Source organism: Siniperca chuatsi, linkage group LG4 (assembly GCF_020085105.1).
Source record: "Siniperca chuatsi isolate FFG_IHB_CAS linkage group LG4, ASM2008510v1, whole genome shotgun sequence".
Lineage (NCBI taxonomy): Eukaryota > Metazoa > Chordata > Actinopteri > Centrarchiformes > Sinipercidae > Siniperca > Siniperca chuatsi.
Genome location: NC_058045.1, coordinates 23265656 through 23288513, shown reverse-complemented (window position 1 = coordinate 23288513; position 22858 = coordinate 23265656). Strand labels below are relative to the sequence as shown.

Sequence of the window (22858 nt, the reverse complement as noted above, 5' to 3'; positions counted from 1 at the left end):
GCATTGTAACAAAAAAAGTAAACTCACACTGCAGCTGGATTCACTGTTACTGAAAATGGTCATTGTGATTAAAAAGCAGAATTCTCAGGGAAAAAATCATCGAGCATTTGTTCTGGAGGATTGAAATAGCAGGTTGGCCAAATGACGTCTACATGTCACCAGGAGAATTATCTCTTCTAGCTATTGCTCACTTCATCTAAATAAGTCTAGTCCTCTGTTGAGCTGACATGACTCACTGAAACTCACAGTTAGCTTTTTTATGGTTGTGTTAAACCAAACTATTTAAAGGAATATGTTTGACATTTTGGGAAATACACTTATTCACTGTCTTTCTGGGAAGTAGATCAATATCACTCATATTTTTTCTTAAATGAAGCTATAGCCAGGAGATGCTTAGCTTAGCTTTGCTTAGCTTAGCGTAAAGATCAACCTTTTAAGTTGATATGGCAAACGTGTTAGCAAACAGTTGCTTATTTGCACATCCAGCAGTTAAGGAGCAACATTATCATTCGTTTGGAGTCTTTTTTTGGCCACCTGACAAATGTAAGTTTAATATTCACTGTCCTTTTAGCTCTGTTGTTGGTCTCTACCAACTCTTGAGGAAAATATCTGCCGCTTTAGCAGCTAAATGCTCCACGGTGTTCACCAGCTAGTCGCTAACTTTGTCTGTTTGCCGTTTGGTGATGAGCAGATAGTGTACAGTTGGTTTTCAGAGCTTTTTCGCTAACAACAGCTGCCTGCTGCAGCCAAAAACAATGCTATAAGAGCAGTGAGAGTGAATCAAAACACTAATGTTGAGCCGAAACTCTGTAAAGATTCAGGTGATAAGGTTCATCACTACAAATGACCCTTTCACACTGTCACATTGTTTTCACATTGTCATTTGAAACATTGTTACTCTAAAAATATAAAGACAGACAAATATAGTCAGACTGACACATATAAGAGTGGTATCGGTCTTCTCTTCTAACTCTCGGCAAGAAATTGAATGAGAGTATCTCACAAAATGATAAACTATTCCTTTAAGAAAACGACTACTTCACCTGTGTTAAACCTGAATTTATAGCCGTTCTTAATTGTGAGCCTTTCTAATGCCAGGGCTGTGAAATTGATTAAAACAAATAAGGCACAGGCTATGCTTAATGTTGACTGACAAAATCCTTTACATAATGTGACAGTGACTCAGAGTCATATTAGCCTGCCCACGTAAGCCAAGGCGCTCAAGTTTTCTATGTGAACACTGTATTGGAAATCCAAAACACTGAAGTAGTTGCAGAAATGAATACCTTTTTCCTTGGTTTCTATGAAGATTGTCAATTATCTTTATCATGCTTGATCCTTTCTTAGGGCTCTTGACAGAGTCCCAATGGCCTGTCAATGTTTATTCCTTACCACCAAGCCAATATAGGATGATTCAGGAAGAACATATGAAAGAGGATTGGAATTGGAAATACTATAAAATGATCACTACTGCCATTTTTTAGTTGCAGAAAATCCTCCTGGAGTGACTCGACCTGTCTTTGGTTTTGGTTAGCCACCAAGAGTGTGTAATGTTTAATTTAAGTTATATCTTCAATCTGCTGATTTTGCTTGACCTCGGTTATCGTTCAAGCAGAAAGGCACACGTGCAAAAAGATGTGACAGAAAGCCACTTGGAAAAACTATGTTATGGCTAACATTTTAAATTGCACATTAAATTGTAAAATGTTACTACTCTAAGGAAATTCACAGTGTCTTTTAATCTTGATGTATCGATTGCAGTGCTTAAGAATGTTGACTACATATTAAAGAATGTATCATAAAAAACATGAAGAGCGTTACACCAAACTGAAAAAGACAACACTGATGGTCCTGAATAAAAACTACACCAGCACATTATCAGGCTGTATCACATCTCATCTGGGGTTCAAATCCAGGGTCTTTGCTACAAATGTCACTCTCCCTTCTTTCCTGTCTTTCCTGTGTACAAAGGAGTTAAAACAGTAACTGTAACACAGCTCAATAAATATCTTCAGCTAAGGAATTTGAGGGTGGTCCTCAGTTTTTAATTTCTCAGTATTTTTTCACTAACTTGATTTAGTACTCTTTGGTCAGTCATAGAATCAATATAGCTCCAAAGCAGCTGTTTAAAGTAATAAATAAATGTGTTAAATGAACTCTGGTGGACATGGACTGTAAATTACTCAGTATGTGATTTTGTTGAGTAGGCAAATGTTGAAAATAGCAGCAGAACTGTCAAAATAGAAACATCACATTCTGTATGTCTACTGTTCTCTATGTCTGCACTGCTTACTGGACAAACCAACTGCAATCTAAGCCATTAAGTAACTGATTAGCTGATTTCTGTAGAGACAATACCTCACTATTGTGAATGCTTAGGAGAGCCAATTAACACCCTCCAGCTTCAGGAGCACAGCTCTGCACCCCACATTGTGCCACTACCAACCCATCATTTGCACTGTGTACTCTGTGCCAAAGTAATGTGTCTGTAAATGGAGGCATAGAAGCCAAATTCCAAATTAACTGACCTGAAGCAGACCAGGATATCTGCTGCTCCCAAGCACCAGAAGCTTAAAGAAAATCTGGACTCGGGAGGCTGCCAGAGAAACCATCTGTGTGCTGTGACTGCATAAGCTCCATCAGCTGTCCTGTCACCCTTATCTCTGCACCTCCATCTTAGCTTCAATATTTGAAACGAACTGAATGCAAAAGCAAACAGTGGATCCCTCACTCCTTTACAAAATTAGTATTCATGAAAGCCAGACTATCTAACCATAAATATATCCCCTTTCATTTTGTCAAGTAATTGAATAAAGATGAAAAATGGAAGCAAACACATTATGCAAACCAGCATTTCCAAACTGATGTTATATAACAGCAACTGAAGAAATACTGTAACATGTATGCAGTGTTAGCTATGTCACTGCCATAATGGATTTGCCTTACATTCTATTTCGTGAATGTCACAAATTATTACACTGTAGGTAACTCCCCATAAAACTCATCATTAAAAACATTTAGTTTTATGTGGTAATTTGATATGATATCTCTCATATTTTCTGCAGTGTCTTATTTAGCTAAACTGTAATCAAATTTAGATTTTTGTTTGTAAAATTGCCATTTTGGGGGACGTTTTAAAAAGTCTTGCTTTGTTTTGTTCTTAATGTCATACCATATATCTTAAACAATGTGAATAGTGTTATATAATCTAGGCAGACATACTCAGTAAGCTCTTTAGGATTATTTTTCTCTCCTTCCTCTCCTTGATTGCCATTATCATTTGTGTCACCTGTTTGATTTTAGTCTAATTTAGTAAAACTCAAAATCATTTTTTCCTGATCCAATATAAAACCAAACTAATGAACAAAGCTCTGGATTTCACTTCCTGCCAAAACATAGAAGGATGATGATGAAAAAAAGCACAAAAACACCAAACAGGAAAAACCCATCACACCTGAAAAGCACTGTCACTAAGCCTAATCCAGAAGCCTTACAAGTTTATTGAGTGAAGTGTCCAATCAGTTATTAGCAATTCCATCCACTCCTGGCATGGAAGAAGAATGCACTAGGTTGTTGATCGATGTTGCCACTACAACTACATCACAGTGAATCATGTTCACAGGGTGCTGTTTGACTAGAAGAGATGCGGGACAGCAAGATGCCACATCACCAGTTTGAAGAGCTAAATCACATGCGTTCTGATGGTACAGCTGTAAACAGTGATGTCAACTGGCACGTTGGTCTAAGGGTATGATTCTTGCTTTGGGTGCGAGAAGCCCCAGGTTCAGCCTTCCTTACAGGTCACAAAAGCCTGAACATACATCATAGTCAGTCATAGCATGACAACTGCTTTAAGAATTAATTCGCATACGAATGTCTGCATGTCTGGCGGACATCTCTCAGTGGATGTCTGCACACCAGCTGAAGCTCAGCCTCGACAAGACTGAGATGTTCTTCCTTCCAGGGAAGGCATGACCTCTCCATTACTAATGAGAACTCTGTGGTGTCCCCATCTCGGACTGCAAGGAACCTGGATGGGACACTGGATGACCAGCTGTCCTTCCCTACCAACATCGTCGCGGCAGCCGGCTCCTGCAGATTCATCCTCCACAACATCAGGAGGATACGTCTGTTCCTCACCCAGGAAGTGGCGCAGGTTCTGGTCCAGGCTCTTGTCACCTTGAGAAATCTGATGTCAGATCTCCAAAATAATGTCAAAGATGAGGCACAGCTCTACAAGAGAGTTCAAGTACAAGTAACATATAGGTATTCAAGCTGCCACATCACAAGTTTGGAGTTTAACTCCAGTTCTGGAAAGAACAGGAGAGGAGATTTAAACCCGCTGTTTTCCTGCTTGACTAAGGCTCGTTGGTCTAGGGGTATGATTCTCGCTTCGGGTGGGAGAGGTCCTGGGTTCAAATCCCTGATGAGCCCTGTGCCAACAGTCAATTGCAGCATACAGCAAAAACTCATAAAAAAGCCTGTGTTCATGTGCAAAGTATACAGTGTTCCAGACTGGTATGCTCCCTTAAAATGACCATAATGGGCAGCTCAAGTTAAGCAAGCAAATGTGTGCATCAGCTGCACATAATGTTAATTACTGATTACTTAGACAGATGATATGATTCACTGTTAGTGGGACTGATCATTTTTGCATCACAATATTAATTTTCATTGAAAAACGATTAAAATCATGATTATGTGACATTTGTTAGGATCTGTAGCAAACAAACAGGTTTCCTTACATTTGGAGAACAAGATTTGCAGCACCACAGTACTTCATTGTAATGGTGTTTTGTCACACATTTACCTTTATCGAGAGATTGCAGCTTCTACCATTTCGATATTTCGATTAATTGTGCAGCCCTAGTCAATCTGAATGTGTCAATGAAGATCAAACATGAGCAAGCCTACAAATCCAAAAGATGTTAATGTGGCAGAAAAACAATATCAGATCCAACCTCCTTTGATGACCATGAGTTTAAATAGTCAAGACAGAAAATAAACTGCCATAAACTACAGTTAGGTAAGGTAATTACATTTAATTGTGTTTAGTTCGTAAATGTATGAAATCAGTCATACCATATATCTTAAACAATGTGAATAGTGTTATATAATCTAGGCAGACATACTCAGCAAGCTCTTTAGGGTTATTTTCCTCTCCTTCATTGCCATTATCATTTGTGTCACCTGTTTGATTTTAGTCTGATTTAATAAAACTCAAAATCATTTCTCCCTGATCCACTATAAAACCGAACTAATGAACAATCCCTTTTGAATGGGATCTGTCAATTGTTCTAACCAAAGAGTTTAGGCAGTGATGAATCAGCTGCTAACTCAGCTGTGTGAGGTATTTTGTGCGCAATGAATTGTGGGAAATATGAAACTCGGACACCTCCTAATTTCTCATACTGGGCATTTCCACTGCCTTCCTGCTACCTTATCGTAAGAAACTGTCGTTTTAACAACACTATTTCAGTTCCCCAACTCTTTCCAGCCTCCGTCGTCGAAGCTATACTTGACTGAACTATCTCTCTCGTGCAAAGCTCTGGCTTGTTTTGGTCAAGTGGAGCAATCCCTCCACCTACAGGGGTCGCGCGACAACTGCAGAATTAGCAAAGCCGTGTCAGTGTCACGAGATTTATCTGGATAGAGAGCTCACCCACCGGGCCGCAGAGTTCAGCAGTGGCTACAGGTAACATTAGCAATGATTGGTGCCATGAATTTCAAAAACTGCGGCTCTGTGCTTGTAACGGGAGCCAGCCGAGGGCTCGGGCTGCAAATCGTCGACAGCCTGGCGAGCGGAGGTTTCTCACCCGGCAAGATTATAGCCACGACCAGACAGCCCGCGAGCGCGCAGGTAAACACCAACGCCTATGGTAACGCTATCTTTAAAGCTAACTATCCCGTAGCCGCACCACCTATCGTGTGTCGTTGATTTAGAGCAATAGCCTAGTTCTGCACGACGTCGAGTCGACCTAGATGACGGTTGAAGGTACATCAAGTAATGAAATAAAGTTAAACGACGCAGAGGGCGCCACTTTTATATTGTTTCCTTACTGGTTATTTGCGAATGAACAATTACATGATGTGCTTTTGACCTACAGAAACTTCAAGAACTGGCAGAGAAACATCCCAACATCTACGTAATCACTTTGGGTAAGACAGAGAACAATGATTGGTGTGTGTTAACAAATATAACATATAAAAACTACCATAATAGGTTTTTTGTACGTGTGGAAAAGTAACAAACACAAACCCCCCACTTTACAACACAAGGGCCTATATACTTCATTTGTGAATGAATGAATCATTTAATATTTTGTCTGGTCATTAACATAAACAATCCCTCATGAGATTATTCAGACATAATAATCACCAACAATCAAAAATTCCTATATGTATACCAACCAACATGCAGACATCTACAGCCGATATCTCAAACTTGGCACCTCACACCAAAACAATCTAGATGGATATATAGCACTACAGGTAAGAGGAGTAATATGTATTTTTGATTTTTGGGTGAACTGTCCCTTTTAAACACTAACCACAGATAGATAATTCAAAGATATTTGAACTGAAAACATTACATGATTTATCTATTCATTTAGTCTCCATATAAGGTTCAGCTTGTATTTCCTTCCATTTTGATTTATTTTTCTTTATTTTTGGTAATTCACAGTGTTGATGTGTCTCTCTACCAGATGTAGTGAACCAGGAGAGTATAGAGAAGTCTGTAGAAGAGGTGGGCCAGCTGGTACAAGAAGAGGGTCTGAACTGCCTGATCAACAATGCAGGGATCAATGTGGTGGCCGACTTTCATACCGTTACTGCCGAGAAGATGTTAGAAAACTTCCACACTAATGCTGTGGCTCCTCTGATGATCACCAAGGTAATGTTGGATTATTGGATTTTGTGCTTCCTGTCGACTTGGGAGTTGTGGACCAGCTACTTAGTTTAAAAAAATAAAATAAAATAAAAAAATGTTTTTGTGTAGAAGGTCTCAATCTTTACCAGATAGTGAAATAAAAAAGAAACAAAGCCACACTTATGTTTTCTTCAGTCACCAGGAGCAGGGCCTGTGAGTGGTTCATTTCCTGAGTGCTGCAAAAAAGAACAAAAGGATGTCCTTGATGGACAGAGTCTGGTTTCAGTTGGCCTCAGAGTACAGGGCGGACTACAGAGCAGCACCATGTGCTGGTAAAAATTCATGCACTGATCAAGAACATGTCAGCAGGGCAGATGCTTGCTGACACATAGTTTGCTCCAATGGAAGGACAGTCTCTGCAACTACAAGGCCTGTAAAGGTGGGGGTGGGGATGCAGTGAATCACTGCGTCGCTCTCTATGTGCAGAGACTTCGAAGCATCCTATACTCACATTTTAACACCTCATTCACATCAGAAATGAAACTATTAGTTGATTATTTTATTAGTTGTGTTGATAAGATGCTGCATCTGCTAAAAGACAAGCAAATGTCATGAAGTTCATCTCAGATTAACGAATCATTGCAATATTAAGACATCACTGCGTTAAACCTGTGATAAAATACTTATACACTCAGTTGCCAGTTGCCCTTCCTGTAAAGATTTTGAGTGTTCTTAGCCCAGTCCAGTTTATTGTCCATGTGTACTTCCAGGTACTTATGGTCATTTTGGAGGCTGCAGTTTGTGGTGCTGTTAAATTGCATTGTGTTATACTGAAAGGTGTTTCTGTTATTTAGCCTACCCTCATTGATATAAATGGGTTGGACAAAGTATTAAACACCTGTGAGTATAATGCAATTAAGAGTGTAAGTTGGAAATGCTGCCACCAGAGGGCACTATTTTATCCCTCTTGGCAGATTACAGTGTGAAATGTGAAATGACTGGAAATAAAATAAAATAACTTATAAACTTTGTATGTCTAGATTTAGGGTCTGTGTTCTACTTATTTAACATGTTGTATACAGTATATATGTAGTTTTGTTAGTAATATTATATATTGTTTAACGTGTTGATTGTATTATTAAAATCATTCTTGACGCAATATTAGTTATGCAGTATTAGTTACAGCTTCCTTCTCAACATACTGATCGTGGCTCCATCTCAGGGAAAGCCTGTACAGTAGGTTGATTCCAGCCTCAGCTATGATGTGTTTTGTCCTGCCCCTGCCAGGCCTTCCTGCCTCTGTTGAAGCGAGCTGCGTCCAGAGGAGGTGCAGGTGGTGCAGGGGTCATGGGCATCCAGAGGGCAGCAGTCATCAACATGAGCTCTCTGCTGGGCTCTGTGGAGCTCAACTGGGGGGAACGGGCCAACAACTTCAGATGGTACCCCTACAGGACGTCCAAGGTATTGTTACCATGGGACGAATACGTTTGTTTTAAACCAATTACTAAAAAAGTACAATTTTGGTATGGCTACAGAAAGGGAGCTCAGGCTGTTTCAAATGGTTGGGTATTGTATTTGTGATGTAGTAAATGAAAGAAAGTCATAAGTGCTCTCGAGATAAAACATTTTGCAACAATAGATTTTAGGGAACATCTGAAATATCAGCTGCACCTTCCACCATCCCCCCACGGATCACCTGCTGTGGTGTTGGGTGTTGCATGGTAACTTGTTTCTGCTTCCCTTCTCAGACTGCCCTAAACATGGTGAGTCGTTGTATGGCTTTAGACCTGGAGCCTGATGGGATTCTCTGTATGGCTATACACCCTGGCTGGGTCCGCACTGACATGGGGGGGTCTGAGGTAAGGGCCTACTCTGTCTAATTCTGTCACAGCCTCTGGGATGCTCTTAAAGAGCTGTGATTAAAGCATACCACTGAGAAAATTAGAATTTCCTTGCATACTCTCAAACCTTTTTTAATTACATTAGAGGGAAAAAAATGTTTTAGAGAATGCATTTATTAAATGCATGTATCAGCTGTTACACCATGTTGCTTGGTGAAAATGGTCTTTTACATTCAAGAGCTGTTGCACTATATTTTCACATTTTAGTGTCCTGAGTGACGTGTATAGGGATCATTTTATTCTAAGAAATGTCTGAATAGAATTTTTTTGTGTTCTTCTCTTTCCAGGCCCCACTGAGTCCAGAGGAGAGCATTTCTTCCATCTTGTCTGTGATTGGTGGACTGACTGAAAAGGATCATGGGTCATTTCTGAACTTTACAGGAGAGATTTTGCCTTGGTGACCGTGATCATCACAGTAATGAGTAGGATGATTATTAGAACAACAAACTGATCCTAATGGTTATTGAGTCTATCATCAACTTCAGCTATGCAAAGATGAATGTGTCAATGACTCAGAGTGCAGAGTGTTAAATCTTAATTGAGCTCTACCTTTTAGTATAAAATCATGCATATTTCACCTAAATACAACTTCATTATAGGACAGCAACAACATTCAGTTTCTTATAAGGAGATCTCCTTACAGTGTTCATAAGTACTGTATATGGGCAGGGTATGCTGTGTGATGTAGCTTCTCTTGCAGCCTTACACATTACGTTACAAAAGATTAACTAAGCTGTGTTCAAATGCAAACATAAAATGTTGCTGATCTGATAACACATCAAACTCACTGTCCCAGACAAACAGACAGGACTTGGTTGAGAAAGTTGTAACAGAAAACCTTCTCAGAGATGTGCTTTGGTTGACCTAAATCTATGTATACGTTTGAGCAGAACTTTGGTCAGGTTTTCACTTACATTGCCAAGCTGGAGTGTCATGGCCACACAGTTGCTATGCTGAAGGGTAATTTCACTCAGGATTCTCCTGTATTTAAACATATGCCAACACTTTACTTTTAAGTCCTCCTATTTAGCATTCATATAAACATTGAATAAATGGTTTATAACACAATATAATGTAGTTGTAAGCAGATATAGATATTTATTCATGTATTTTCCAACAACTATAACTCCTCCTGTGGGCATCCAGAAGTGGATGCTGGTGTATAAACAGATAATAAATGACAATATAGGAAACACAATTGTAATTATATGAAATGTGTCTTCATAGGAGAAGTTATAATTGTTGACAAATACTGTACTTTAATGAAGCTGTCTCCTTATAGCTGCACACAACTACATTATTGTGTATTATTAAATGTTTGTATACTGCTTCTAAAGGCTAAGTGGGGTGTTGTGTGTTTGAAAAAGTTCCTGTTTTTTTAGAAGTTTCAAAGACATTGCTAAAAAGCAAATATCAATCAAACACTCAAAAGCTACTTTAAAGGTATAAACTGATGAATGATGAGCCATTCATGAGATGAATATTTGGCCACTAAACTCTCTAAATATTGAAATTTGCTAAATTTACTGATTGCTTTACCAGTCAGTAGATTATGTGGTTTACATTTGTGTGCAAGGAAGCGCAGAAGTTCTGAATTGTGTGGTTTCTGCAGTTTACAGTACAACGTTACAAAATAGTATAATCTATATAGGCTACTGTATTCAAATACACTACTTTATGCTGCTGTTTATATCAGTAAATATGGAAATGTTACTTTTTTCTGAGATTGTTACTTTTTAGAGCATTTAATTTGACCATCATTGTTGTAAAACAGTAATAAAAGTTTGAGTATCCATGAGTGTGTCTTCCAGTAAAAGAGGTCTATAATGAGACACTACAAGTTTTCAGCCGTGTAGTTGCTTTTGTCACAAACTCTATGATTGTAAGATGATCTCATAGTGGCAGTGTTACAGGGATATTCTTCCTCCTAGGTTTTAAGATAAACTTTGTCGCAAAAGGAAACAAAGACGTTTAGTCAAAATGTTTTCCTTCCTCATTACTGGAATTGCAAGTTTGAGTTATTTCATAACTTTGTCTTCTAGCAGGGTGACTTGATATAAGATAAGATACTTTTAATGTCCCCGTAGGGAAATTTGTTCTGGACTCCGTCCTGTGGAGTGGAAGTTAGTTATACATACTGCAAAGTCAAAACACATCTCATCAACACACAGCTTCCATGTAACAGTTTGCACATACACATGCACACCTGACAATGGCGACATATTGCACCACCCCCACGGCCAACATCCTACATTACCCGTTTGTGTTGAGAAACTTAATGGACTTAGGCAGGAATGAATGTTTAAAACGGTTCAGCCTGCTCTGGGGAACCCTGAAACTCCGTGTGGAGAATGTGATTTGGATCACTGTGCCTGTCTGATAATAGACTCATAGATTGTTTTGGAGGGACAAGTATTTTTTTAACCCCCATAATTTTCATAGCAGTCTGTACATTATGTTGTTATTGTTGAAGGTCTATTTTAAGGTACATTTCGTCTTTCCCATTGTGTGTGTGTCTCTCGGCAGCAAAATAATAGGTGACAAGTCTGCAAGATAATGTCAACAATGAAAAGCTTTTAGGACAAATGTTATTTAAAGTCATGATCCTCTCAGTGGCATTCTAGCTGTTACAATTGTAAGAGAGTTGCATGTTTCTTATCATTGTCAGTTTACAGCACCTGACGCTACAGCTGGTTTGGGTACAGTTGGATGATAAAGCAGAGCTGCCACTGAACCAGAGCAGAGCTGAAGTTGAATGTGTTGAATGTATCAAACTTCTATGCAAAGCACACTTAACAGCTAATTAACTGAATTTATTGGATATAAGTATCACTTAAAAGTGCAATAGAAATGTCAACCGTGGTATATAGTAGAGAAATATGACAGCTTAGGCAGACATGGGCGTGGCTTATCACCAGCAGATGCACAAGTGCAATGATCTGACATGTTTTATTCCCCCATTTTGTTTGTAGAAGTTCTCTGACCTGAACATTTGGTAAGCAGGCTTGCAGAAGAATCGAGCAAAGGGAAGCTCCCTGAAATGTCATTTAAATCTAATCAAACCAGTCTGCCCAGAATGGTGTGCAGGAAGTCATGTGCTGGGTATGTGTGAGTGTGTATGGAGAGAGGGAGAGAGAGGGAGAAAGAGGGAGTGTGCCTAGAGAGCCAAAAACAAGAGGAACAGTTACTCGATAAGGTGCTGCTTTGAATTTCTCTTGAGCACAAGTTCTTTTGCTTCTGTGAAATTTTAAGAGCTCAGCTTGGATTTATAGCGCAGTCAATGTTTTGCATTCCTGGAGGAAAAGATGAGCTGAGTTTTCATTACTTTACTACAGGTAAATGTTTATATGTGTCCTTAATGTGATTATGTATTAGTTCAAGTGGAAAGCAGCAACAGAAGGCCTGCACACTAGTGAAATAGACTTTACCATTCACCAGTCTTCAAAATAGCTTTTGAGCTCATTTGTGCAACATTGTACGATAACGTTTTAAAGTGTTCTATGCCAACTTTCTTTGTTTTAATATAAATACTAGTTACATCTTTGTTGGTTTTTCCTTGCAATGTTCATCTTGTTTTGCATGAAGTGTGAGCAGGAGAAGTGCTATTTGACTAAACCGCTTCTGATAGGCGATAATCATGTCTTTCCGACCACGCCACAGTTCTGCCACTTTTCTTTACCTCAAAGAATAATCAAACTATTAAAGTATGTTCCAGAAATTAGCAAGGGCATTTTGACCAGATCACCTGTGCAAATCGTATACAGTTCGTGTGTGTGCATGTCTGTGCTCTGTGGGATACAGGTATGTAATCTTGTAAGGGGTACCAACTGAATCTTGTTGCTTTTGTCCCAAAACAATTTTTTAACAATTTAAAAATGTTGTGGAACTGAAAATAGCCTACATTTTTGCCAGAGCCCAAAATTGACATTTATACAAGTTGATCAGCTTTTCTAAATGACTAACCTCAAATTGAGGTCAACCCAGTGCTCTACCTTGTGCTGTTTGGCCAGCAGGCCTAAAAACACAGTTGTTGCTAATAACATTAACAATGGCTCCATTCTATTAAAGTGTCCCAGTAAGCCATAAACAGTGTGACAGTGGGCCAGCATGAAAAATAGCAGGACCCTGAAAGTGGTGCAGCTAAATGGAATTCAGCCATCATTCATTTTATTATTTACACCTGAGCTTTTTCTACTAATGCTATATAACTATTTAAGACTTTGGCTGTGATCTTGAGCCACTTTGACTGTTTGCCAGTGTGCCATCTTCAAGTATGTTGTTTTTCTTTCTTACTATCTGTACTACCACTCCTAACTCCTTTTTGATTAATCATTTATAGTTTATTCCACAAAAAGTCAGAATACAGTCATACAAGTCCTCACATTTGAGAAAATGAAATCTACAAATCCATTTTTGCTTGAAAAATCCTAATCTTCATTTTATTTTGATCTCCTAAAATGACCAATCATCTTATCACTTCACAGTAGTAACTCCTTTACCTCCTTGACCTTTTTTGATCCTAAAGGTTTTCAGTTCACTTAGCTGGGTGGGAATTGAGATGCTTCATAATTACAGTCACATACCATACCATCACTCATCATGTCTTTTCCTCTTTTGTCCCTTTGGTATGAAATCTACCAGAGCAGGTGGTTGGTCAACATGAGCGTGATCTGTGTTTATGCTGATGTCACTTCTCATGATTAATTGGGTATTGAACGTTTTCTGTCAAACATGTTACCCGTCACAGATCCTGCATGATGGTCATAACACTATCTGGATCAGGGCTATATGCAAAGTTAGCATGTGCAGCTTTAATGCCAATATGCAACAGCTAGCACGTGTGAATACTGTAGTTGCTATTCACTACAGCTACTTGCAGTGACCAAATACAGACTGACCAAATACTGTAGTTAGCTAGCAAGGTGAAATCCTCTGTTGTTGATATTGGTGCTGCCCTATGGCGGAACATCCAATATGGCTGCCAAAGGGTACATTTTGTGGCCTCAAAGTTCTATAATCAACAGTAAAGTCCCCTCACATGGTCTGTCCTCCTGTGTTGCAGAGGTATGTATAGGCCACATGGAGGTGGAGAGTCATGGTGATGCTGATGGACTATCCAGCCTCTGTGGGGCTGCTGTCAGCAGCTGGAGACCTGAGGATACCGTTCTCAGACACGGTCAAGTACTGCATCCTGGGCATCTCGGTCACTCTCCTTCTGCTGGCACTGGGCATCCTGGCATGGCAGGCCTTCAGATGCTGCACGCAGACACACACCACATACACCCATCAAGATCCCGGTGAGTAGGGATTCGATTACAATACCAAACAATGTAGCACATATTGATGATGCTGGTTGTCTGACCAAGAAAGCAATTACCAAATGCAAACTTGTGTCTGATTTTTACTGTAGTGAACAGTGATCTGCTGTACTCTGATGAAAAGTCAAGAACAGCAGGAAACCACTCAGGAGCTCCAAGTACTAGGGTAAGAGGAAATGGATTTGAGGGTTGATGGAACTATTGTATCAGGTGGCCCAGAGTTCAAAGCAGCACTCATGCTAGACATGACCAGATTACTTAACAAATGTATAGATGTTTGAGGTTCTATGTGGCTCTGTTTGGCTAAGTAAGTAAAAGCTGAAGCAGAGCCACTGTTGGCAGCCTTTGGAGGAAGCTGCCTTTCAGTCGATACTCAGGGGACAGTCCCCAAATATTCCTGGATGTGTGCCTGAGAGAGGTGAATTGAAATTATGAGACTTTGAAAAGTCAGTACAAGTCAGTACAATCAATTGTAACGTAAAAACTCCAGATTTCAATTATATCAATCAGCAGCTCAAGATGTGCATGGGAAATCCAAATGTATGCAAATCAAGTATACTATCTGCAGGTACTAATGTCTTTCTATGCATGACTGGCTTGGTATTGAGATCTGAATTTGAAATGTGGTTGGTTTGTATAAAGTTTGGGACAGCAAGTTGATTATGAAAGGTGGTAGTGTAGGTTTAGAAACACTTAGAACACTGTGTACCAAGGAATTTTAATACATACAGGTGAGGAAAAAGGTCACTCAGCCTCTGGCCTAGACTGAAGGAAGGCTTTAGTGTAGATTTCTATCCTGCCATGGTTGTGTGAGCTATTATTATATCTGCAAGAATCAGGTTGGGTAAGGTATCTGTTAATTTGATCCTGTCCTACATGTGAGCTGTGTTTGAGAACTTGGTCACATTTTATTTGGATTGTCTACTGTTGTCTTCTTCCTGACATGTGACTCATGTGTCAGTAAAAGTCCTGCAGATTGTAAAACCAATCTCTAGTTTTTTTACAGTGTTTGGACAGGGTAAATGTTGGACTTAGGGGCAAAATAGAGTTGGATGAAAAACTGGGACAGAGACCACACTGCCATCAAGGTGAGGTTAAAAATGGGGTTAGGGCTACATTCAGGGGTGGACAAAATAATAGAAACTTTTCAACATAATACAACCACAAGCCTTATACATCACCACCAACACTCATTTGACACACTATTAATGACATTTCAAGTTCCACAAATATTTTATTTATCTATACTTTTAAATTTCACGTTGACTGTAAAAGATTAAATTATATTGTTAGGTGTTCCTGTTATTTTGTCCAGACCCTGTAGTCTGTGGAGATGCTCCAAAAAGGCAACATTGTCTATGTACATAAAGATTAATGAGCACACTTGTTCAAACAAAGGAGAGTTGGGACTTGTCACAAGTCAAATAAAAGCTAGAGGTGATGTAGGTGTTAATAAAAACACAGCTGAAAGAAATGGCGTGTATGTCTGCGGGCTCCCCAGGTGGAGGATGTTGGCACAGAGGTCCGCAGGCTGAGTCGCTGTCTGTCTCTGGCCTCGTTTCCCTCCTCTGGATCCAGTCAGGGAGACGGAGACATGGGAGAGCAGGCCAACATTAAAAAGGTAGCTGACATTACTGTATAATCCTGTTGTCACGTGACAGTCTTGCAGCTCCATGGAATAGGTCTCATACATGAAATGGCTTATGTCCATCCTAAGTGGCCATGAAAATGCGTGAGACTTATCTCCTACTCATTGTGTTGTAAGGGAGGCGTATGTAGTTTTTGGAGATATAGTGTATGACAGGATTTTCATTTTGACATTTAAGTTCTTATGGCACATTATAACTGAGATGTTTCTAAATCTCCCTTTGACCTTGCATTTCACAATTTTAAGCAATAGGTGCTTGGTGTCTTTCCTAACACACCCTCTTATACCAGGTCAATGGATCGCTACGTTTCTCCATCTATTATGACCAGCTGCAGTCCCAGCTTGTGGTCACCGTCTTGCAGGTGGAGGGGCTTCTGGAGCACAGCCAGACGCGCAGCCTCCAGCCATTTGTTAAGCTAAGTCTCATGTGGGCAAATTCCGAGGGAGTGGAAGTGGAGGGCTGTACGGGTGAGGAGGTAATTTTGTCTTACCACATAAGGCAAAGAATCTACAGCATCTTATTTAAGGAAATATACAGCTTTTCTTTTTTCCTTTTATGCTTATTACTGTTGTGACCCTGATAGGGCGAAGGGACCGCACCTGTCCTGTGGACGGTGCTGCGGGAGTGGCGGACTCGCATTGTGAAAGGCAGCTGTAATCCTTTATTTGGAGACCAGTTCAGCTGTATTCTGCAAGGGCATGAGGAGCTTCATCATATCAACCTCAGGATGGAGGTCCTGCAGTACACAAACGCACCTCCAACTAACTAACTAACTAAGCAGACAAAGATGAATGTTGCTTTTTAATGCATGATAAGTAAACTGCCTGTCTGTCACGTGTCTATGTGCATCTCAGGTGAGGGACTTTGATAAATTCTCCAGACACACAGTGTTAGGAGAGGTGAGAGTTCCTCTTGGGCAGCTCAACATCTCCTACCCTCTGGAGCTACAAGAAGATCTGCAGATACCCCAGAAGGTACAGTAGGACATCATGTATACGAACACACACATATGCAATCAAGTAGGAAAGCTTTTCTCATCTTTTAGTTGAGGTGAATTAAGGAATGCCATTCTTACACATACACTTTAATGAGTAATGTAGAGTATGTTAAAATGATTATAAAACAGGGGGAAAAAACTAAATAACAATGCCTTCAATTTCTTTTAGTTTTCCAAACTTATGTCAGTTTAGAACCAGGATGTAATTAGAATTTCCATAAAAATATGATTATCATTTTTTAGCCATTACTACAAAACTCTGGAACATACAGAACAGGATTTTAATTATTGAATTGTTAAACGGAAAACAATTACACAACGTGCGACACTGTAGCGTCCTTGCCTTGTAAATATTTATTAAAATAAGTGGGAATAGATAGAGGGAAGACAGCTTGGTACTTGGAGTAGAAAAAGTATACATCGGAAAAGTTAATTTATTATAATTATGTCATGTTAAGCATTTGTATAACTACTCATGTGCAAAATGACTTTCATCTTGCAATTGAGTTCAGTTTTATTTTCACTGTTATGTTTAATTTCTGGAACAACATTATTATTATCAGTATTATTATTACTTTTACATTTATTTTTGCAAGAAAAGGTATTTATTATGTAATGTTTGAACATTGGTTACACTTAAACATATATTGTGCTGAAGTGTTCATCGTCTCACTGTCTCTACAGGATCTTGTAGGAGAGGTGCTTCTGTCATTAAAGTTTCTTCCCACTTCTCAGAGGCTTGAGGTTGGACTGCTAAAGGTCAGAATGGTCCTCACTGAAATATGCTCAGATGCAGGTAAATAACAAACACCTTCATAAACATAAAGCCATACACATACACCTGTCATACACATACAGTATAACATACAGTTCCTAATTTGCCTTCTCCATTTTGTACAGTCCTGTATGCCAGGATCAGTGTGCAGTGCAACCAGTGCAAGTTGAGGTACCAAAAAACCTCTGCAGTGGCCCGCTGCCTGGTGACTGTCTTCAATGAGGTCCTCATGTTCTCCCTGCCAGAGTTTCCTCTGGAGCAGTGTAAAATTTTGGTTTCTGTGTATGAGACTCACACGACTAGGAAATCAACCAAACATCTGATTGGACAGTTGACTGTAGGGAAGGAGATGAGTTCAGAAGACAAACACTGGAGCTTGATGATGCGCTCAGTCCGCCAGCCAATAGCCAAGTGGCATGGCCTGTGGATATGACTTAAATCTCATAAATCCTCTCCTGCACTTCCTGGATGTCCATGCCTGCTTGTATTTAACTGGAAGCTGTGGTGCTTGTGTATCAGGCTGCAGAGGGATCTGCACCTGCTTAACTGCAGGCCAAACATAGACTACTCTCCCGCCTGACTCCTCTGCTCCAGTAGCGACAGTGGAACAACTGCCTAACTGAAAGCTTAGGTCACTGAGTCTACGTGTTCACTGACATCTCTTTTATCTCTCTTTTTAGCTTCAAATCTCATCCTATTGAAAGAGCTCTAAAGAGCTAGAAATTTGCACTCCTTATTTCTGATGAAGACGACTTTAGTTTTGCACTAACTGTGTTGTTTGTGTCAATGTTTTATATATATCTTTACGCTGTGCTTTCCTCTTGTGCTTGTAAAAACAGTCCATTTTGCATTATTAAATCTTTATATTGCAACTCTGAATGTTCAGTGAATTCAGCAATTCACTGTTAATAAGAGCGTTTAATGCCTTACATGTAAGAGAAGCCAAATAATTCATTTAAAGTGTTTGTTAAAGTGCAGTGGGCAGGGCTTGGTGCTTAAAATGTCTTGAAAAAGAAAGGAACTTGAACAGAAAATCTTACCAAGGATAAGCATGCTCACCAAGAAAAACGCTAAACAAAACATAACACAATATTCTTGCACATAGTGAGCAATTTTAAATAGATTTGATCTTTCTTTAACCTTTATTTACTCAGGGTAGTAGGAAGCAAAGCCCTCTTTTTCAGGAACGCCCTGCTCACACTCTCACAGTTAAACTCATCAACACCTAATTTTAGGTGTTTAGTTAGTTTTAGGCTGAAGGGTGTTTTTTGCCTTTAGAGACTTTCCAATGGATGCACCACAGCATTTCCTGCATTGATTTTATGACAGGTCTTTGCTGACATCTGTTGGTTTAACAGTTTATTTTGTTTGTGAAAGCAGAAAGATACTGTACATCTGAACTCACCACTAGCATCTGTTAGCTTTTTACCTGTGAGCAGCAAGTAACTGAATCAGTAAATTAGGGCTGGAAGTAATAATGATGATAATTCTTGTTGTAAATATGAGTTATTAGTTTCATTATTACTCAATGTGGATCTTTTTATATAACAAATCAATCATTTGGTCTATACAATGTGAATATATCATTTAACATCTCCAACATAATTATCACAATATCATAAATATTCACTATCTTGCCCAGACCCAATGATATGGCCCGGAGCTATGTGGTCTCACAGGTGCGCCACCAGTTGTAGAGGGCGCATGCGTGACGGTTTGAACACATGCAAGGCGCTTACTGGCAGAGCAAATGCCAGTCTTCCCTTTGCTGGTAAGGGTAAACTCAGCAAAAATGTGCTGGGTACATGTCGTAATTTATCCATTTAATTAATGTCAGTACCATTATGTTGTTTATTATATTTTATATTATTTTTGTTTTAGCTAGCTAGGGTAAGTTAGTAGCTTTGTTAATGCTAAAACTGATAAGTACAACTCATACCGCCTCCATTAATGCCCAGCACACACATAACGTTATACACAGTAGGCGTTTTGTTAATTTTTTATTAATGGCCCAATGGTAGCACAGCCCATCTGCTGTAGAGAATATAGATAAATTGTTGAGAATTATTCAATTTTGACTTAGTGTTTCTATTTTAACCGACGCTGCTTTTCTAGCCTTTAGCTACTGGTTTAGCGGCCCGCGAGTCGAGTGTGAGTGAGGTAAGTTAACATAGGCTACACAAGGAGAGAAGAGAGGAGTCTGAGATATAATTTCACATGGCGTGCAATAAAAAGAGAAAAGTAGACAGAGGAAACAGAGCTTTTAATCAAGAATGGACAGACTCTTACATATTCAGTCTTCCAACAGAAAGTTCAAAACCAGTATGTCTCAAAGGTTCCGAGATTGTGGCGATTATTAAGCGCCAATGTGAAGCGCTACTATGAGACAGAGCATCGTTTGAGCAGGTTAACAAAGGGGACGTATTTTGGTAATTTTGCTACCAAAGGGGATGGCATCCCTCCTCGCCCTTAATTAACCGCTTCAATTAACCGCTCTGAAAGTTCTGTCTGATGGTAAGGTAAAGCGGTGAAAATATAAATATTCAAAAATAAAGCCACAAGTAGCAATTTCGGGGTTCAAGCCAACACAGACCATTAAAAGTTTAAAGCTTTTGATCATGGACCTAGTCAAATGTGGTCTAGACATTAAAAAAAGCATTTTTCACAAATACAATGAAGAAAACAAACAATTTCTGATTCATAGTATGATTTGTGTTATGCCACGCACATTTTTTTGCCCCCTAGCGGTCGATTTGAAGGAAACTTTGAGGGTATGTTTCAGGTTCTTATGTGGACATATCCTGGAAGTTTTGTGATGATAACCCAACCCAATAGTTGTTGACTTTGGTCTATATATGTGCTGAGCCACGCCCTTTTTAAAGTTAATTGGTCAATATCTTGAAAACTAAATAAGATATCAACAAGCCTTATGCAACTTTTCAACCAATGATGACCCACCGAATATTTGGTAGCATTGGACCTACGGTTTAGGAGGAGATGTCAAAAATGTGTTTTTCAAAAAATTCAAAATGATGGAAAATCTAGTTAGGCAGACTTTAGTGGTCCAAGAGGCTTTTTTTGTAGAGCAGATTGAGCTGGACTTGAGAAATTTCAAGTCATTCGGACCTTCGGTGTGAGGGGCATGGCCTGTTGAAAATTGCAATTTTGGGCCTTAATTATAGCGCCATCATGTGGCCGATTGGGCTCATATTTCTGTGGAAGCACATGCACATCATTTCCAGTTATTGGGCCAAGATTCGTTGCTGATGGTGTGTGTTGCGTGTATTGGTCAGAGCATATTTCATCATCATCATCATCATCATCAGACGCCTTTCTTCAACCCAAGAATGATTGTTCTTCATCCAGAGAAAAGTATGAATGAGAAGGTGATACATCAACAGTAACACAATGTTATTTAGTAACCTATTTGAAATGAATGGACAGTTAGCTAGCTAGCTAATAGTCTAATCAGCGTTGGTCTTGGAGGTTGTTTCAGCATCTAGTGGATGGGCTGATATGACTTTCGACCCTTGTCATTTCAACAGCTCATGGACAACATCAATCCACGTCGTTTCAACGTTGTATAGACAACATATTTCAACATATATGAAATTTACTTTTAAGCCAAGCAACTTAACACCCACATAGTTATGAAAAAAAGTTTTAAGAAAAATTTCAGTTACCTTGTAGTTTGCCCCAATTTGCGGTTTTCAGTATAGCTTCCACTGCCACCTACGTAAAGTTGGACATTGACACGCCCAATAAACCTATAACAAGCACAGCCCTTGTGCTGCATGTGGATAAATATATTTCTCAATCTGTTATAAACATATTTACACCCATTAGACTTTACTTCTTAATCCCAGCAAACATTTCCTCAAACTGCGTCAATACATCCAATAGACGTCGAGTCACAACGTGATTTTATTTTGGCCCTTTGCCAACATGAGAACATAATCTTGAAACAGGTCTTGCCCGATGCAGTCACCCCACCCACCCACACCGGACACAAAATTCAGAGGTGATTTGGTTTATATCAAAAGGATATCAGTATTGGGCTAGATAAATCAATCTATAATATTTCCTTTAATTATGAATACTTAAAATCAAGCATTAATACATGGCTTTATACTATTCAACAAAAGACAGCATTCAGGTATTATGCTATTTTTTTATTTTACCCAAAGTACAACATCTTTAAACCAGAACAGAAACATGTATGAAAATGATAATCACTGGGACCCAAATCCCATCCCCCCAGTCCTTGCAGGTGCACACCCATGGCTGCTTCGATTTCACTTTCTGTGGCCTTTGAATTCCATCTCTTCCCAGCAGCTGGAAAAAAGGCAAAACAAAAAAATGAATTACCACCATCTAGTGCCCCCATGCTTAAAGTCAATCTGTTGCCTACATCAAGTCCATTTAGCTATCAACATCAGAAGCTATCACCCTTCTCGCTAAAAATACAGAAGAATAGGTCCTAAAAATAACCAAATGTTCACAGGACTAATGCATGGGAAAACTGCTTTGCCACCTGACTATGCACGCGTTTCATTTTCAAGAACACACAGCTAGCATTCTAACTTCCCCGCCCCCAGTTCATATGTACAAATATGAAAACCAGATATCTATGAGAATATGCCATGTAGCCTCAAACTCAACAGTTTAGCATGCAAATGATAAAAACATAATGTCTTTACAAACACATTTGCATTTTAAATTGGAGTGTCTTTTCGAAACTCACCTGCAATTTGCATGCCCCTCCTGTCAAACTCGACGTGGAACTGATATCACCTGCTGCGCATGCATTGGAGGCCAAAGGGATTACTTGTAGTATTGCTGCACAAAGAAAAATAGCTCCTAAATGAAACTCCTATATTGGACATATACAGGATAGCATATTGTATTTAGAATAATAACTCTTTTCGATAACACAATTCATGTGTAAACACTACCGTCCACACTCAAGTTACACAGTCGTATCGTTATTTTAAACAGTGTTTATTCGGTTACACCACTCTAAAATAAGTTTTCCTCTAAATCCCCATTCCCCTAAGATTATGTTTTCATGTCAGCAAATGTTTGAAATAAAGTCACATTGTGTCTATTGGACTTGCTGGCCTCAACGCAGGTTGAGATAGTGTTTGCTGGGTAGCATGAGTTCAAATGATTTTATTGTCAGCAAGGTAAAAAATTGTCTCAGGAGACACCACTAGGCCATATGCAAATATTGATTAGGATCATTTTAGGATAGACTTGGACTTATTTCGTGAGGGAAATTCTTGCTCTCTATACCTCTAAATGACAACATTAATGGTGAAACTTAATAATTATTTCTCTTCATTGT

At 39.2% G+C, this 22858-nt stretch overlaps 2 protein-coding genes across 6 annotated transcripts; both read left to right on the top strand.

Moving 5' to 3' along the window:
- Positions 1–5347: 5347 nt before the first annotated feature.
- On the top strand, positions 5348–10565 carry LOC122875591 (C-factor-like). 2 transcript variants are annotated; one of them, XM_044194941.1, is made up of 6 exons: positions 5348–5445; positions 6108–6159; positions 6708–6895; positions 8159–8332; positions 8620–8730; positions 9060–10565. In XM_044194941.1, exons 1-6 carry the CDS (start codon positions 5365–5367, stop codon positions 9171–9173), a joined length of 720 nt encoding a protein of 239 aa, XP_044050876.1. In that variant the 5' UTR covers positions 5348–5364; the 3' UTR covers positions 9174–10565. The 2 variants fall into 2 exon arrangements, with proteins under 2 accessions (XP_044050876.1, XP_044050874.1); XM_044194939.1 differs by lacking the exon at positions 5348–5445 and adding an exon at positions 5457–5860.
- Positions 10566–10711: 146 nt separating this feature from the next.
- On the top strand, positions 10712–18390 carry syt19 (synaptotagmin XIX). 4 transcript variants are annotated; one of them, XM_044194935.1, is made up of 9 exons: positions 10712–12107; positions 13835–14069; positions 14183–14256; positions 15592–15711; positions 16029–16214; positions 16323–16472; positions 16594–16713; positions 17421–17532; positions 17637–18390. In XM_044194935.1, exons 2-9 carry the CDS (start codon positions 13868–13870, stop codon positions 17942–17944), a joined length of 1272 nt encoding a protein of 423 aa, XP_044050870.1. In that variant the 5' UTR covers positions 10712–12107; positions 13835–13867; the 3' UTR covers positions 17945–18390. The 4 variants fall into 4 exon arrangements, with proteins under 4 accessions (XP_044050870.1, XP_044050871.1, XP_044050872.1 ...); XM_044194936.1 differs by lacking the exon at positions 15592–15711; XM_044194937.1 differs by lacking the exon at positions 10712–12107 and having other exon boundaries at positions 13995–14069; positions 14183–15178.
- Positions 18391–22858: the final 4468 nt, after the last annotated feature.